Genomic DNA, 16,842 nt, shown 5'->3' with positions numbered 1-16,842 from the left:
TGTAAACAAAATTACACAAGTCACGTCTATTTAACATAGGTATGTGATTAAAAATATTCAAAATGCAATAGGTTCATCATGCTTTATTCAAAAAAATAGGTTCATCATGCTCCATCAAATTATAATATGCAACACATATATTTATGTAGACCTAGTTTTGGCATAAGTACATGTATGCTAAGGGTTAGATGCAACAACAGCAATAGATACAAAGACATGCATATCAGGTATATGCTACATGCACATGTAGTTGTTAGCATAAATAAGCAACCATTGAAATCATATGCTTATTAGAAAATCCATGAAATATATATCAGGGAAAAAAAATTAAAAAGAAGCCCTCTCACAAATATTAGTTAGAATTGTAAGAGAAGTAAAAAAGGTAAAGCTAGATAAATGGGACCCAGGAATATGGCTTTCTTTCTGAATGGTTTCAGAAGTGTTATAATACATAGGTATGAAGAAATGAGTGGAGATGACCCATAGAAAGAAAAATTATACAGAAAACACCAGGTTTATGGAACAGAGAACCAAAAATGAATGTAAAATCAATAAATGACTAAAAAAATAAAGCAATGAGAATGGGCACAACAACGCCAAGAAAGGGGTACCAAGAAATCATGGACGTTCCATGGTACCATCAAATAGCATAACGAGATGGATGCATGCACAAATGCATAACTCTGCTTTGGTAAGGCATCTTACTGAGAAAATCATGGAAGCCGGTAGGGACCATCAAAAGCACTTAATCATGCATGCTTGCTGATATACATATACATACATGACTGCCGAATGGTAGAGAATCTGGTCTCAATCACCCATGGTTTTATGGAACATTGAAGTTCCAAGCAGATTGGGTTCAGTCTTGTCTGGAGACTTCAACACCCGAATTTCAAGCAAACAAGGCACGTATAATTGGGGTTTTGAATGGAAATTTATATAGTTATAACTGATATCTGGTCCGTCATATTTCTTCACTTTCCTCTATAGCTTCTGAAATGGTGGTTGCTTTTGCTGTACGAGGAATATCACAAGGGTCATTCTCTTGGGTTGGGAGTAGCCTTCCCAAGAGTAGGCTGTTTATAATCCAGCTTGAAGGCTGCAAATTTGACAGGCATGGTTTGTTAAGTTAATTCAGTTTGATACTTCAAGCATGGTAAAAGATTTCAAAATGATTTTTGGTCATGGAGAAAATGCTACTAGGGATTTTGGACCGAAATTATAGCATATTAATTGGTTTTCTCTAAATACCTTTGGAATATGTAAAACTAAACATTAATATATGGGTGTGGTTTGTATAGAGCCTAGGCTCTAAACAATCAAATTAGAGCCTACCTTCAAATAGAGTCGAGAAATGCGGTTTCAATATTGGAAATCTTTGTGATAGCCTTAAAATATATTTTCATATTTGTTTATAAAGTTTAATGCTCCAAAAATAGTGTAGATAGACAGATCTATGAAAACTTTAAAATCTTAAAAATTGACGGTCCAAAAATACATTACAAAATACGCTATTTCCAAAACTTGAAATCCATTTTCTTCTCACGTCCATGCTTCTCGATGTCGAGATGATCAATTTTAAGATATTTGGGCATCAAGACAACCACTTTTAGTGAAATTTTTGAGGTAGGCTCAAATTTGATTGTTTAGAGCCTCAAGCTCTATATCAACTTTTCCCTAAATATATATATATATATAAAGATAACTGATATTTTGAATTCCAGAGGAATAACATTTTAAAACAAAACCTGCACCTGTGCTTCTCCTTTAAATGATGAGAAACCCTTGACAAAATGAAAGGAAAAAGACCCCAATGGCTACAATTTCTTTATCTTCCACATTCAAGTTTTCTTTTCTTTTTTTCATATATTCAATTCTCCTTTTCAAGATTATCTACGCAATTATTCTGTTCAAGATTATCTCTTAACACCACTACAGCTTTTTATCAAACAGCTTTTGGCACATTTTTCTACGTGTACTATTAAGTTACCATCACTGGCAGCTTGTGTTCAGATGCACAATGCCTAAGGTGCCGTGTTGCTCTTCCTGCATCTTCAATGATGATAATGCCCATGGTGTTATTCCTGTTCCTTAAGCTTTCGACTAGCCATTTCATGGTTTTGAAAACCTGACCACCTCCATGCTGGAGATAGGAAACAAGTGAGAAGATAGTAGCTAAAACAGTGAGATAAGAATGAAATGCAATTACAGATAGTTTCAGTGTTACAAATGAATGCAAGTATGCAACCATGCATAGTTCGCAGACCCGATTGGGTCATTCAAGACCCAGTCGGGTCAACCCAAACTGGAACAAAATCAGGTAATACTGGATCAAGACAACGGTTTATTGAACTACTGGTTTCCTCAAGGCTATATTGTTAGAATTCATGGGAGAATAGAATGGATAATGGAGCGAAGAAGAGAGAACACTATGGATCTGATACATGTTAGAATTGATGGGAGCATAGAATGGATAATGGAGAGAAGAGAGAACACTAGCTCTGATACCATGTTAGAATTCATGGGAGCATAGAATGGATAATGGAGAGAAGAAAAGTGAACACAATATTTACGTGGTTCAGGCCTAAGCCTTACATCCACGGATCCAAAGCCCCAACCGGCTACATCTTCACTATTTTGGATGAATGTTTACATCAAGAAGTACCTCTATATATAGAAGACAATCACACAATTACATGAGATAAATATGGCATGATAACTTGATGGCCAAGTAACTCGGTCTCTATCTTCTAGATACCCAACCTTATCAAGAGATATATACATATACATCCATAATGATGTATATGTATCCAAGATATCCATATCCCAACATATATAGGGTAAGGTTTTCTCTTTTCATGATCCAGTCTAGTCAGCAGGGTGGGGTAATGGGTCAAACCAACCTGGGGCCTTTGTTGAATTGGGTCAAATTTTTATTCCACAACATATGCCATACTCCAATGATGGTATAGGGTACTCAAAAGGGTAAACAGCACTCAATTACTGATGGTGGACATCAGAGACTAATCATAGTGGGCCCCACCAACCATTCACTGGGTACAACAATTCTCCGCTATCTGTGATGAGAACTGCATGGTGGATGCCCCTTTGAGGGTCACACCCACAAAAAGTTTCAGATTTCTAAATCTTAGTCCACAAAATGGGCTACCTATAACATAAATTACTCTGTTAACTGTAACCTTTACGATGTTGCTATGTTAGTGCAGATAGAATAGGAGACAATACATTCTACAGTCAACAGGAAAGACACAAAACAACAAATTTATAAAAGCATATTACCTTTATAACTGTTGCCATTTTGGTACAGAAAGAAAGCTTCCCATAGAGCATGATCCCTAACCTTTCAAAAATGTACACGTGATTAGAACGGGGATTTGACTGACCACGTTCCATCTGCTTTTTTTCAGAAGAATGATTTGAGATAACTTTATATCTGCCAATGACATACAGGCCAGTGAACCATGATAAGAACGCATGAGATGTGCAACTGAGAATAAGTGCGGTAGTTTTTTATTTTTCATACAGAAAATTCCGACTTTTCTTTATAACATAAAGGCTACAAAGATGAGTGGTGGTAATGTATGATTTATAAGCAACTAATAACTATGAAAAAGATTAAAAATATAAAATTAATTATTATGGAAACTCTTGTGATTCAAAGGTCTTTTCATTTTTTGTCCCTTCCATCTGCGTGAGGAACTTATAAATAGAACTATGGTTCCAGGACCTACCTTTCAGGCGGTAATACAAAACCAGCCGCAATGGAATCAGTGAGCCAGGATGGTTTCAGCAGGGCAGTATTTATAGCACAACCATACAAGAATTTACTTGTTTGCACCTGCGCAAAAGAAAAGGAAAGAAATTCACTGACCAATCAGAACTTCTGTGCCTACTTTCTTCTGTCCTTTTGGACAGGAAACTCTAACAGAATACAATTTCTAGTAAAGCAATTTACTTCAATGCATGATATACTCACTTATGAAGAAGATATTACCATGTCATCAAATTGATCATCTCGACATCAAGATGCATGGACATGAGAAAAAAATGGATTTCAAGTCTTGGAAATAGTGCATCTTGTAATGTATTTTTGGATCATCAATTTTCAAGATATTCAAGTTTTTATAGATCTGCTCAATATACACTATTTTTGAAGCTTTAAATTTTATAATTGAAGACAAAAATATATTTTAAGGCTATCTCAAAAATTTTCAGTATGGAAACCTTATTTCTTGACACTATTTGAAGGTGGGCTCTAATTTTATTGTTTAGAGCCTCGGCTCTATACAAACCGCCATGTCATTACTCAGTCCCATTAAAAGAAGAGAAGTTTGTTAAAGATGATCAAAGAACAAGATATAACAGTCCCCTGATTTCCCAGTTTATATAGCATTCAGCAGGAAAGAAGACATGGAATGAATACAAAGTACCTAAAGGAATCAAACCTTTTCTGGGGAAAGGATAATAGGTAGTTTTTGGTTCTTGTACCATGTCACCCTCTTGCCGCGTATATTTATAGAAGGTGCTGGAATATGACAGAGGACAACTCCTCCATTTTTCCTGATTAGCATTTCAAATTCTCTCCTCTTCTTACTTGAAAATCCTGTCAACATGAACTCAAGGCCTTGAAATATCAGTCCCTTTTGAGACCTGCAATTTGCGGTAGGATAGCATTTTCCATTTTCAGATCCTTGCTTGGATGAGATGATAGATGCCGATGCCTTTCCCCTTCTACTGGATTTCCTATTCTGCTTTTTGGGTAGTTCAGCAGTAGGGTTCGAACTGGTTGTCCTACTCAAACCTGCACAATTTTCAACAATATTATCCTTTCATCATTGTCTTTTTAAACTGAGGCATATTGAAGGCATATTGGCATGGAAACACAATTATCTACTACAAAGGTTCAGCTAAAATTGAAATACCAATTTACATTTTAGAACTTGGGAGGTTGACTTTTGGCAAGTAGAATATTGGTGAAGTCTGATGTCTGCCTCAGAGAAACGAACTCTCTTTCTCTTCAAATTCTTGCCTTCATCTTGATGGGAATGAAATGCTACACATGAAGCATATTCTTCACAGCCCCCATTATTCACCTCCTTGTCATTTGAAGATATGAATTTCCTCGTATATGATATTGAAGCCTTTTGCTGGCTATCTTCTTCAGATTCCTTACTTTCAATAGTTCTATACACCCTTCTTCGTTTCCCAAAATTCAAAATTGAAGGTGATTGATCTCCCTCAAGGGGGTCAGACTGAACTTTGATTCCATCATTTGCAGTTCTATCACAATTTAGGGTATCAGCTTCTGACTCCAGGAACTCGTTATTAGTGGTAGAGTTTAGTTGATTTCGTTCAGTTTGTTTACCAAATTGAAAGTTTGAAGTTCTGCAATTGCCCACGTCCATGCACATGGAAGAGAGCTTTGAATTAAGAATGCCTATGGAATACAAACTATTATGATGCTTTGAAGACCTAGAATGATCACAATTTGAATAAGACGAAAAGATATTGTTTTCTGTTGTGTTAATTAGAGAAGACCTACTACCCACAGAAACATCAACTCCTTGTGCCTCCCAACAAACTGTTCCATTAGGAGCTCTCGTGCTATAATTCTTCAAAGAGAACATTTCTGTGCGCTTCATGTGCCCAGAATCTTCAGGCTCCAGTTGTACATGCTGGACAGGATGGGTAGAAGCCATGGGGCTCGTTGCCACTTCAGAACTTGGCAACATCGTACTTGGATCCAGGCTCTCAATCTCCACAAGTTCCTCATTATTCAAATTGGAATCTTTCCCATATTCCTCTCTATTATTTTGCTGATTGGGAGACAAACCTAAATGGGCATTCTCTACATCAATGCTGCATGCTACAAAAGAGCAAAGTGGGTCAATCTGGTAACTGTTAGACAATCTCACTAGGGTTGTTTGAGAGAATGTGATCTCATTGTCAATATTGCTACATAAATCTCCATGCTGCAAGCCTGAGGTACCAATATCAAGCCTGGTCTCCTGTTTGTGCACAGAGGAGCACTCATCTACAACTTCAACCGACTCCGAAAAGAAGCTAGTCTCTCCAACAAACAGATTTGGCATGCCATTGTTTCTCTTGCAGGTGCTATCTGCATTCATTCCGGCTTCCTTTAAGGAAAAACAAAGGCAAGCATCACATGATTCAGAAAGATGAACTATGATCCAGTGTTTAACAAAATATAATATAGAATTCGCTCCAAATCCAGAAGTTGGTTTCAGCCTTTGGCCAACCCTCATTAAAACCACAATTCCAAACCTATCTTAAAGTATACTACAATCTAACAGACTATGGAAAAAGACAACCAATTGGGTAATATTTTTCCTTTGAAATCGATGGTGATAGAGAGCAAGACACATGAAAACTGGATATGACACCGATGGTGCATCCCACTTTCTCTAGTCCGTACCCATCATCTTATTTCGTTACAATAAATGGCATGAGCCAATACACTATGGTTTTCCCATAGTCCCCCAAATTATAGTGTGCTTTCCCCTTTCTCAAGTCCCCAAAAGGAAAACCACGCAAAAGGGGGCAATGTGAAAGTAACAAATGATATAGAGTTCCATACCTTCCCTGTCCATCCCCCAAGCCAACGGCTTTTGAATGGTTCTATGATCAGAGCATGTTCTACTTTCCCTCCTTCCACTGTAGACTAAAGTGTATAAGTGCAAATTAAGCCTTTTGTTACTTAGGCAATGGTTAAAGAATGCATGCATAGTCTTACCTCCATCTATTGAATCCTGGGTCCAAAAGGAAGACAATTTCTTGCATGGTCCAATGCTGAAAAGATTTAACCCTTCTTCTTTGAGATTGCTTTCCTGCAACACAAAATATGCCAATGATAGCACCCTGTCATGAAAATGATATCGAAACAAAGCCATTATAATATAAGATACTCAAGATGGATTAGAATAGGATTCAGATCTAACTACAAGAAACCCTGCGATACTTATCCAGCCACATGACATTGACAACTTGAGAATTTTCATTCAGAGGGAAAAGCACAAACTTCAAGGTTATGTCGAGCGACTAGACCAATGGAAAAAGCGGTCACGTATATTTCCCATCCATAGTTTTCTAATACTCAAGGCATAGGGTACACTTCTAAATTATTCCTGAGGTTTTAATTATCCAAAATTTGTGAAGTTTTCCTTATGTTTGATGAAATATAACAAAAGAAAAAGAAGAGAGCATGTGTGGAATCGACAACTCAAATCATAACTCAATCTAATCTCAGAGGTTGAAAGTTCCGAAATTCCACCAACCATTTATTCAACATGATTTCTCAGGGTGATGGCAGAAGCCTGGGACATTGCAAACAAAGCCAGTACCTTTACCTATATCTTCCCAGTGAAGGCAGAGGGTAGAAGAAGATATCCCACCATTTCTTCTGCATTCCTCCAAAGAATACATGCTAGGAAATTGAAATGCTCCATCTGCCTGTCTTCCAACTTATAACTAATGTTTAACAGTGATAAATTGCAACACAGGGTTTTCAATTTCATGACACTTGTTCTTCGCAGGGATGATGAAAGACTAGTGGGTTGTAGTTCCAATTAAAAAGATGCGCAAATAATGCTGAAGGATACAACAATATGACAAAAATAATTCAATATGCAAATGATGTCAAAAAGTTATATAAGATAATGTAAAAATAATCTCTGCATTTTTATAGGAAGTCAATGCTTGCACATCCTCACCTTGGAAGTTATTCTAATTGTAGTAGCCATGACCGAGTCATCCATTGCTATTGATTGGAGTTCATTAGCACCACAAATGATTCCTCTGGAACCACAAGAATCATTGGGACAAAGTCCCGTATGCTCTTCAGGTAAAGACTGTGAGAGAGAGTCATTTGATCGTATACGATCAACATGAGGACCAATCACACTCCCTTGTGAAGGAATGGTGGAAAACACATGTTCTCCCTTGGATTTGATATCAATGGAAGGTCTCTCATTTTCTCCATCGGATCTGCCAAGGCTTTTGGATAAGCATGTATTGGAAACATGAGTATCATTTTTGCATGGACTACAGGTGTTCTGCAGTTTTGAACTGCATTCTTTGACAAGAGACTGCTTAGAAGAATAAAAAAACTCATTGCATTGGCCAACATTTCTTTCTGGATGTAAGGGTGAAGTATTATTATCAAGAATTCCTGCATTACTGCATGGAATAACACCAGAATTCACAATTTGGACCGGGCAGAGGCCAACATCATCAAAAGCATCTGCCATGGAATTGTCATCCAAGTCAGAGAGATCATTATTCCCATTGAATTCCTCAATCGAAGCAGAAGAAATATCAAATTCGTCCACACAACACTGTTTTCTTGCCATTTTTACTTTAAGGGCAATTTTCAATATAACTGAAGATGAGTAAGATTCAGAACCAAAACTGCTCTTAACAAGGTCAGATATAGCCAGAGCCTCAGATGCTGCAATGCTAAGTTCAACCGCATCATCCATATCAGCACTTTTGAGGTACCTGGAATCTAGCGACACTGGATGGGTATCTTTAGAACTTTTGTCCAAATGAGCTAATGAGGATTGCTTGGCTTTCTTTGGTTTTACAGTTTGTGGCATGGATTCCTCAAAATTTCGTGAGGAACCTTTATTATTTGGATTGAATGGAATTTGAGGAATAGGTTGCAGGGACAAGAAGTGGGAGCCCTTCAAAGTATCTAAACTGCTCCTGTCCTCAAGGGTCCTGAAAAATCAGATTACGCAACAAGCAGGGTGAATAAGCAGTAAATGTAAACTATATGCTGACAAAGCACATGGAGATGCATGTGGAGTGGAAGAGCAAAATTAGAAACTGATTTGACATGTACCGGTTTTCTAAAGATATATTTAGTTGGGGGACTTGACTCGAGGAGCGCTCTGCATAATAATCTGAGGAAAGATGTAGATGAAAAGGTGCCATCTGTTGATAAAAAGATAAACACTCTCTAAATAATACAAACTTTACACATAGTTACTTTTAAGAGCAAAAATGAAATACTAGGATAACTAGGCCCAAAATGCAGGTATCCTAATCAAAATTGCTGGTCTGAGTGTCTGATGTGTAACCAGATATTTCTGCATTGCTGTTCATTATAATTGGTTAGTGGTTATAAAGGGATTTCATATGAACATAGTACACATACATATGCAATAGAACACAAATACGGGTTATAGCTGCGTGTAAAGTTTCTCACTTTGGTAAGTGAAGAATAATTTGCCCTTTACCAATATACGTAGAGACAAGCAATCTCACTTTGGTAAGTGAAGAATAATTTGCCCTTTACCAATATACGTAGAGACAAGCAATTAATATTTTCAATGTTTTCAATGTTATATATAGAGATACCAATATGCCCTAGGGAGACAATAACAGATATAGCTACCCGACTGCAAGACAATTCACTTACATTTCAAATATCATCTTCATAGATCTACTTTTGATCCACACTAGAATATTCCCTTTTGACAGATCATTAATGAAAATCCCGAGGAATTGCAAGCAAATTATTGTAACTACAAGGTTAATTCAAGCCAATAGATTGAATATCTATTTCAGTCAAGGTGTGCTCATTAGCATACCTTGAAAAGTAAAAACAAACAAAAACAAACATATAATGAAGCAGGCATCAAAACCATCACTTGTAAATATATGAATCCAGAGAAAAGTAAGAACAAATTCTGTGGGAGAATGCACGAACTTGGAGAGCACAAAATCCAGCAAGAACTTACATTCTGCATTGACGGGCTCCTTTCCGATGATAAATTGGTTTCTCCTGACAAAAATAGACAACCATTAAACCCAACTTCTCCCCTCAAGAATGAGCAGGTATTTTGTCCATCACTTCGTTGGATATGTTTCAGATCCTAAAATACAAGAACAATAAAAATAATTATATCCAGAAGAAAGTACTGTAAAATAAGATAAGTAAGACACCAACTACAGTAAATTGGAGTTCCTCCCAACACTTTTGGATAATGGGAGGTAGTTCCAACTTAATTCTACACTCCCAAAATAATCAGCGATATTCATTCAGCAAACCAGAAAACTGCTAATGAGCAGAGCTTGTATAAATGCTTTTGATCATGTTATGATAAATTTATAAAAAATAAATAAATAAGTAAATAAATAAACTCCAACCATATTGATTGAAAATCATATAACTCAATGCACAAATATGTCATACCCTGTGAGCCACTTGAGAGAAGGTTTGGGTGTCATTAACCTGCTCAAAGTGCAATGATAACTTATGTGGGTTTAGCCATGGTGGAAGCCAAGCAACATCCTGCCATAGTTTACTAAAATTATAAGAAGAACAGTAAACAAATCAATTCCTATGGGCCCTAATTTCTTATCAGGAAGAAAAGATATAGAAGAATGATATTAACCGCTTCGATCAAATCACACTTCAAATAATTTGACCATACCAAAACTTTCATTTGCAAACACCTCCACATGCATCAACATATGAATTTAAGCACTTGTGGCATGAGAAGCTTTGTACTTCTGCTGAGAAGTCAAATTCCAATAATCTACAGAGACTTTTATATATTATATTATGGGATTGTATTCTATGAAACCATTTATCTTTAGTACAAGGAGGCCTCAAAATTACTCCTAGCCACTAGATGTCATATTGGATAGCTTTAGATGTTTCACAAAGTTAGAGAAATTTTCTTTTGAACTTTGAGTCTAGCCAATGACACTATTAGGCCACCCGGTTTGAAATATGGAGGACAAGAGCAATCGTGACCTCTATGTACCAAAAGTAAATGGACTCTTTCTATACTTTTCCATTGCATTAACATAAACGACATGATTGTATAACATTGAGAAATGGGAATACACTGCAATTGAGATTGCAGAGTCCATTGATCTCTCTCTCTCCAATAGTCATGTATTCCATTCTCTACTGTGATAATCAAAATAAACATGTTTATTGCTCGCAAAATGGGGATACAAAACCTATATTCAGAGAGCTTTAGGCAAAAAAATGGAGCTCACAGGTCCTATCACCCGCTCTTTATTTCTCTCACGAAATGGAGAGAATCGCAATGAGAAATGTAAACTAGGGTTCTTGGGATCCAAGAAAAGAGACGGGAACAGACCTCAGGGGATTGGAAACCAGAAGCACCATTGAAGAGTTAGGGTTTTAAGGGAACCTGACCTCTGAAAATTGGGGTTGATGGAAACCAGAGCCCTCCATTAACGAAAGCTTCGCTCGCTCTACAAATCCTACACTTTAGAGGAAATGTTAGAAAATGGCGGGAGCACTTTTATAGTTCTAAATGAAAATCGCGGGAACTATCATGAATTTAAAAAAGAAAAAATTACTACCTAGGTAACTTACTATATAGGTAACTTATCTCCAAGCTAATCTTTTTTCTTACTTTTTTTTCCCACAACCCCCTTTCCTCGTAAAGACCCCCCAAAGTAAAAAGTTGTCATTTTTTTACAAAAATATCTTTATTGTACAAACAAAAGTTAATTGGCGGTCCCAAATAGTATATTGCCCGAGCGACCAATTCAACCACAAAAATATCTTTCTTGTACAAACAAAAGTTAATTGGCGGTCCCAAATAGTGTATTGCCCGAGCGACCAATTCAACCGTCGGAATGATGTGGCTCTAGAAGGTGTATTGCCGCAGCACGTCTTTGTATTGGCAGAGCCTTTGTATTCATTGCCGGAGCGACCTATTCAATCGTCGGAGCGCTGTGGCTCTAGAAGGTGTACTGTCGGAGTCTGTCCTTGCATTGCTAGAGAGCGTATCTTTATTGTCGGAGCGATCCTCTGCATTGATGGAGCGCGTGTCTTCATTGCCGGAACGACCCTCTGTATTGCTGGAGCACGTGTCTTCATTGCCCACGACCCTCTGCATTGCTAGAGCATGTGTCTTCATTGCCAGAAAGCGAGTCTCCCCATTGCTAGAACGCATGGGTAAAAAGTACAGGGGGAGAGTCATGGGTAAAAGCCACAAGGAGAGAGAGAGGGTAGTTTTTGGGGTATTTGCAAGAAAAGCCACAAGGAGAGAGAGGGGGTAGTTTTTGGGGTATTTGCAAAGAAAGGTGGTTGTGGGAAAAAAAATGAAAAGAAAAGTTAGCTGGGGGTAAGTTTCATAGACAGTATACTTGAGGGGGCTTTTATAATTTTCTCTTTATAGAATGTATAGCACTTCCTCCATATTATTTCAATCCAGCATATTTTTAAGAATATCACTTCGCTCAGCACACCATACAAAACGCCCCAATATTCTAGATGAACAATTGTTTCATGTGTGCTGGACCCATTTATACAATATGCGGTCTAGAGGTATAAAGCATCTATCTTAAATTTAAAAACAATTGTAACTAATAGTTCAAATATTTTTTTAATATAATTATTATTTTAGTTTTCAAAATTTATTTACTTTTTCATATTCAGAATCTACATGTTAAAGATTACATATTTTTTAAAAAATAGGACCAATTATATTTAAAATATATATTTATTGCCAAGCCTGCAGTTTGTACATGCCACATGCTAACTGCGTCCATTCTAGATTACCAAAATCCTTTTTGGGTGCCCCTTAATGCATGTTTTTGGATTAAAGACCAAAATGCCTGGGACAGATTGCTTTCTTGAAGCAATAGATTTACCTATCATTGATGGTCAGGTGCGGGTGTGGGTCGGCTCCAAATTCAACATTTCTAAACTTGAGGGAGTCGTATCCAGTTTAGCCTAAACTATCATGATCGAGTCTAGGTCACCCAACCCAGGTGTTTGTGGTGGGTGTAGGGCTAAGAATTTATCCAGTATGGATCTAAAGCCCGAAATAAGAATATTATCCATATCTAAGTATGAATCCAAGTTTTGAATCCAAAATCTCGAATAGTAATTCGGGTCAGATCCGGGTAGAGGTGGATTCGATCAAGATCCAATCTGGTTTATATAGAGCTGAGGCTCTAAACAATAAAATAAAAGTCCACCTCAAAAATTTCACTAGAATATGTGGTTTTGATGCCTAAATATCCTCAATTTGAAGCTCTCAACATTAAGATGTGTGGATATGGAAACAAATTGGATTTCAAATTTTGTAAATAGTGCATCTTGGAAAGTATTTGTTGACCGTCAATTTTCAAGATTTTCAAGTTTTCATAGATCTGCTCGATCTATAATATTTTTTAAGCTTTAAATTTTATAATTAAAGATGAAAATATTTTTAAGGCTACCACAAAAATTTCTATTATTGAAACCATATTTCTCAATACTATTTGAAAGTGTAGAGATAGTTGATGATAATTTTAATTTATCTTATATTTGATGTAGATATCTTGATAAGACTAAATGAGTTGGTCACTATCACTAACTGATTAAACGTATATTTATACGAGACTTTGCATATTATTGAGATATCATATATATATATATATATATATATAAAAGATTCAGAATTTTAACATGATATCATAGCACAATTCCCTTAGAGGGCCCGGCACAATTCCCTTTGAGGGTCCCAAATGATGAATCGAATATCAGAGAGACACCTGTCTCCAAACCAGGTATTTTGCTCTTTTCTTTTTGCTGGAGAAACCTGCGATTTTTTTTACGCGGATAAACTTCTCTCTCTAGAACACTCTGTAAAACTCGCTCTTTTCTCATTTGTAGGATGTATTTCTTTCGGTTTTTTTTCCATTCAAAAATTGTATGTTAGAGAGAATATATGTACTTTCGTTCAGATCGGTTAAGACTTAAGAGAGAAGAAGAATCACAATAGGAGAAAGAGAGAGGAGCAAAATTCCCGATGCACAGAGAGGAGTATATTTTGAGGAAGAGCGGCTGCATAACAAGAAGGACAAGAGTGTCGAGAAAGGCAACAAAAACCTAGAAAAGATCATAGACGGATTGAAATTAGGCTGCTACTGAAAAACAGAGAACGCTAGGGAAAGCGGTGGTCCATAGAGACCATATCCAATATCCAAATTCTTGATCATGTTTGTAAGTTTTGATACAAATTGCACATGGTTTTTGAAAAATGAGATGTATTGGCTATAAAACTTGATGGGAAAAACTATCTCGATTAGCGGTTCCATTTTCAATTTTTTGTTGAAAGAAAAGGTTTGTGGAGGCATGTTGATGGCACTGAACCTAAACCGGCTACACTCATTACTAAAGATATCTAATAATGGAAGATCAAGAATGCAAAAATTATCTCATGAATCTTTGGCTCTGTAAATCTTGATATTGGAAGGCCAATGAGAGGCTTCCATACCATAAAAGAAATGTTGACTATTTGGAAAAAGTTTATCAGCAATCAAATCTTGTAAGACGCTTCTAAATCGAGTATGATATGTTTTCTCATAGCTAAAGGGAAAAAACCCTTTAAAAATATTATGCTGATTTCATGAACTTGTGGATAAAATATGAATATGTAAACTTGAAGGCTATCACTAGTGCTTGTTGCATTAAGAGCTTAACGGAGATCAATGGTGATAAGAAGGGGATGCAGCTTTTGATGAAGTTATGCCCAAACTATGAAATCGTTCGAACCAATATTTTGAATCACAAAACATTAGCCAATATGGATGTCATTCTCGGTGAATTACTTTGTGAGGAGACAAGATTTGTGACATAAGCCACAATTCCATTGAGGGAAAGAAGAATATAGAGTTTGTACTTTTAGCTCAACGGGTTGGAGGAACACCATCACAAAAAGACCTATATTTGTTGCAATGTTATGAGTGTAAAGAATATGGTCATACAACATCCCATTCATACAACATCCCATTGTAAGAATAAAAGATTTTGTACTTATTGTAAACGTGCTAGGCATATTATCACAGAATGTCAAGATCATTCTCGATGAGGCAATCGGCCATTCAATACACAAAAACCTTTTTACAAGGTATAGTGGGCATACCAAGCTGCTAATGATGCTTCCAAGGGACTCCATCGAACGCTATTCATGACTTAAATACAACAATGTCTCAGACATCAAATGATATTCGACAGTTGGTACAAAATTATATATTTATGACTATCTCTTCTGCTTTCTCTACTATGTGCTTGTCTGGTATGAACTCTCATCTATCCCCTAATGTCAATCCCCTTTGGTTTATTAACTCGGGTGTCTCTAATCATATGATTGGAGTGCACGCAAGTCCAACATCTACTAAACCATACTAAGGTAATAGTCAGATTCTCACCACTAATGGGGAGAAACTGAATATTACTGGTATTGATGATCTCTACACAAATTATATCTAAACTTTCTATAGAAGCCGAATATTGAGCAATGTCCTCAGCTTGCAGTGAGATTACTTGGTTGAGAAGTTTTTACAGGACCTTAATATTCTTCATCGAACTCCTACACCATTATATGTTGATAATATGAGCGTCATACGTATTGTATCAAATCCAGTGTTTCATGACCGCACAAAGCATATAAAAGTTGATTGTCATTTCATTTGTGAAAAATTTATGGCTGGAGAAGTTACGCTCCCACATATTAGCTCTCAACAACAACTTGCAGATACCTTTACCAAGGAAATAATTCGTGCTCGTCATGACTATCTCATTTACCAAGGCAATGATTTGTGCTCGTCATGACTATCTCATTGACAAACTGATGATATTCACCCAACCTCAGTTTGAGGGGGAGTGTAGAGACAATTGAGGATAGTTTTTAAGTTTAATTTTAATTTATCTTGTATTTGATGTAGATATTTCTCTTGATAAGACTATATTAGTTAGTCATTATCGATAACTGATTAGCTGTATATTTATACGGGACTTTGTATATTCTTGAGTTATGATCTATATACAGAGATTTCTCTGGAAGATTCAGAATATTAACAGAAAGTGTGTTTTACTTTAATTGTTTAGAGCCTCGACACTATACAAACCACATATATATATATATATATATATATATATATATATATATATATATATATATATATATATATATATATATATATATATATATATGAGAAAAGTTTATATAGAGCCGAGGCTCTAAATACTCAAGTTTGAGCCTACCTCAAAATTTCACCAAAAGAGGTCCTTTTGATGCTCAAATATCTTCAAATTGATCATCTCGACATCAAGAAGCATGGACATAAGAAAAAAATGAATTTAAAGTTTTGAAAATAATGTATTTTGTAACACATTTTTGGACCGTCATTGTTCAAGATTTTCAAGTTTTCATAGATTTATCAATCTACACTATTTATGAAGCTTTAAAATTTATAAATAAATATGAAAATATATTTTAAGGCTATCACAGAGATTTCCAATATTAAAACCACATTTATCGACTCTATTTGATATAGGCTCTAATTTGATTGTTTATAGCCTAGGCTCTATACAAACCACACCCCCTATATATATATATATATATATATATATATATATATATATATATAAATTGGAACTGATCTGGATTTAGATCTAGATCCTACATATAGTTTCATATTCAGATATGGATCTGGATCTAGATCCAATGTATATTTTTAAGAAGACAGGGGCATCGGGTAGCAGGTCGGGTATGGGTAAGCTCCAACCCCTAACAAGTAAGGCGGTGGTCTGACTCATTTTTCAATCTAATTTTCGGTGTTTATTCACAAACTCTATTCGATCCAACTTGGGCACAAAAGTTATTTAAAAATTAAAACACCGTAAAAGTAAGATACAAATTTCTTTAACTATTTTCTTTGGGTAAATAATTTATTTCTTTAACTGTTCGCTTAAACAACAAGAGATCCAGTAAAATCCATGGTTAGTGAATTGATTAGCATCTTTGGTTTACA

At 36.1% G+C, this 16,842-nt stretch overlaps 1 protein-coding gene across 24 annotated transcripts; it reads right to left on the bottom strand.

Annotated features, from left to right (window-relative positions):
- Nucleotides 1–399: 399 nt before the first annotated feature.
- Nucleotides 400–11,340, bottom strand: LOC18427133 (uncharacterized). Of its 24 annotated transcripts, none has more exons than XR_016049074.1 (13): nt 11,222–11,340; nt 10,241–10,339; nt 9,786–9,920; nt 8,885–8,976; nt 7,752–8,760; nt 6,776–6,869; nt 6,620–6,703; nt 4,952–6,158; nt 4,452–4,822; nt 3,753–3,859; nt 3,301–3,454; nt 1,991–2,143; nt 400–1,099 (listed from the first exon to the last, which is right to left on the bottom strand). XR_016049074.1 is itself a non-coding variant. In XM_088857771.1 (13 exons), exons 1-13 carry the CDS (start codon nt 11,258–11,260, stop codon nt 965–967), a joined length of 3,645 nt encoding a protein of 1,214 aa, XP_088713897.1. In that variant the 5' UTR covers nt 11,261–11,340; the 3' UTR covers nt 400–964. The 24 variants fall into 24 exon arrangements, 15 of the variants coding, with proteins under 15 accessions (XP_088713897.1, XP_020518553.2, XP_088713952.1 ...); XR_016049041.1 differs by having other exon boundaries at nt 4,944–6,158; nt 6,620–6,696; XR_016049039.1 differs by having other exon boundaries at nt 4,467–4,822; nt 4,944–6,158; nt 6,620–6,696.
- Nucleotides 11,341–16,842: the final 5,502 nt, after the last annotated feature.

The sequence above is a fragment of the Amborella trichopoda genome, chromosome 1, assembly GCF_054954075.1.
Source record: "Amborella trichopoda isolate Santa Cruz 75 chromosome 1, AtrichopodaSantaCruz75HAP2 v2.0, whole genome shotgun sequence".
Classification (NCBI taxonomy): Eukaryota; Viridiplantae; Streptophyta; class Magnoliopsida; order Amborellales; family Amborellaceae; genus Amborella; species Amborella trichopoda.
Note: the sequence above shows the minus strand (reverse complement) of the source record. Positions and strands in the feature narration are given on the sequence as shown.

Coding starts and splice junctions, on each gene's coding strand:
- LOC18427133 (XM_020662894.2), bottom strand. CDS start 11,260: ATGGAGGGCTCTGGTTTCCATCAACCCCAATTTTCAGAG. Junction 6,870..7,751: donor CAATTAGAATAACTTCCAAG/GTGAGGATGTGC, acceptor TTTGTGTTGCAG/GAAAGCAATCTCAAAGAAGA. Junction 6,159..6,619: donor TTGGGGGATGGACAGGGAAG/GTATGGAACTCT, acceptor TTTTCCTTAAAG/GAAGCCGGAATGAATGCAGA.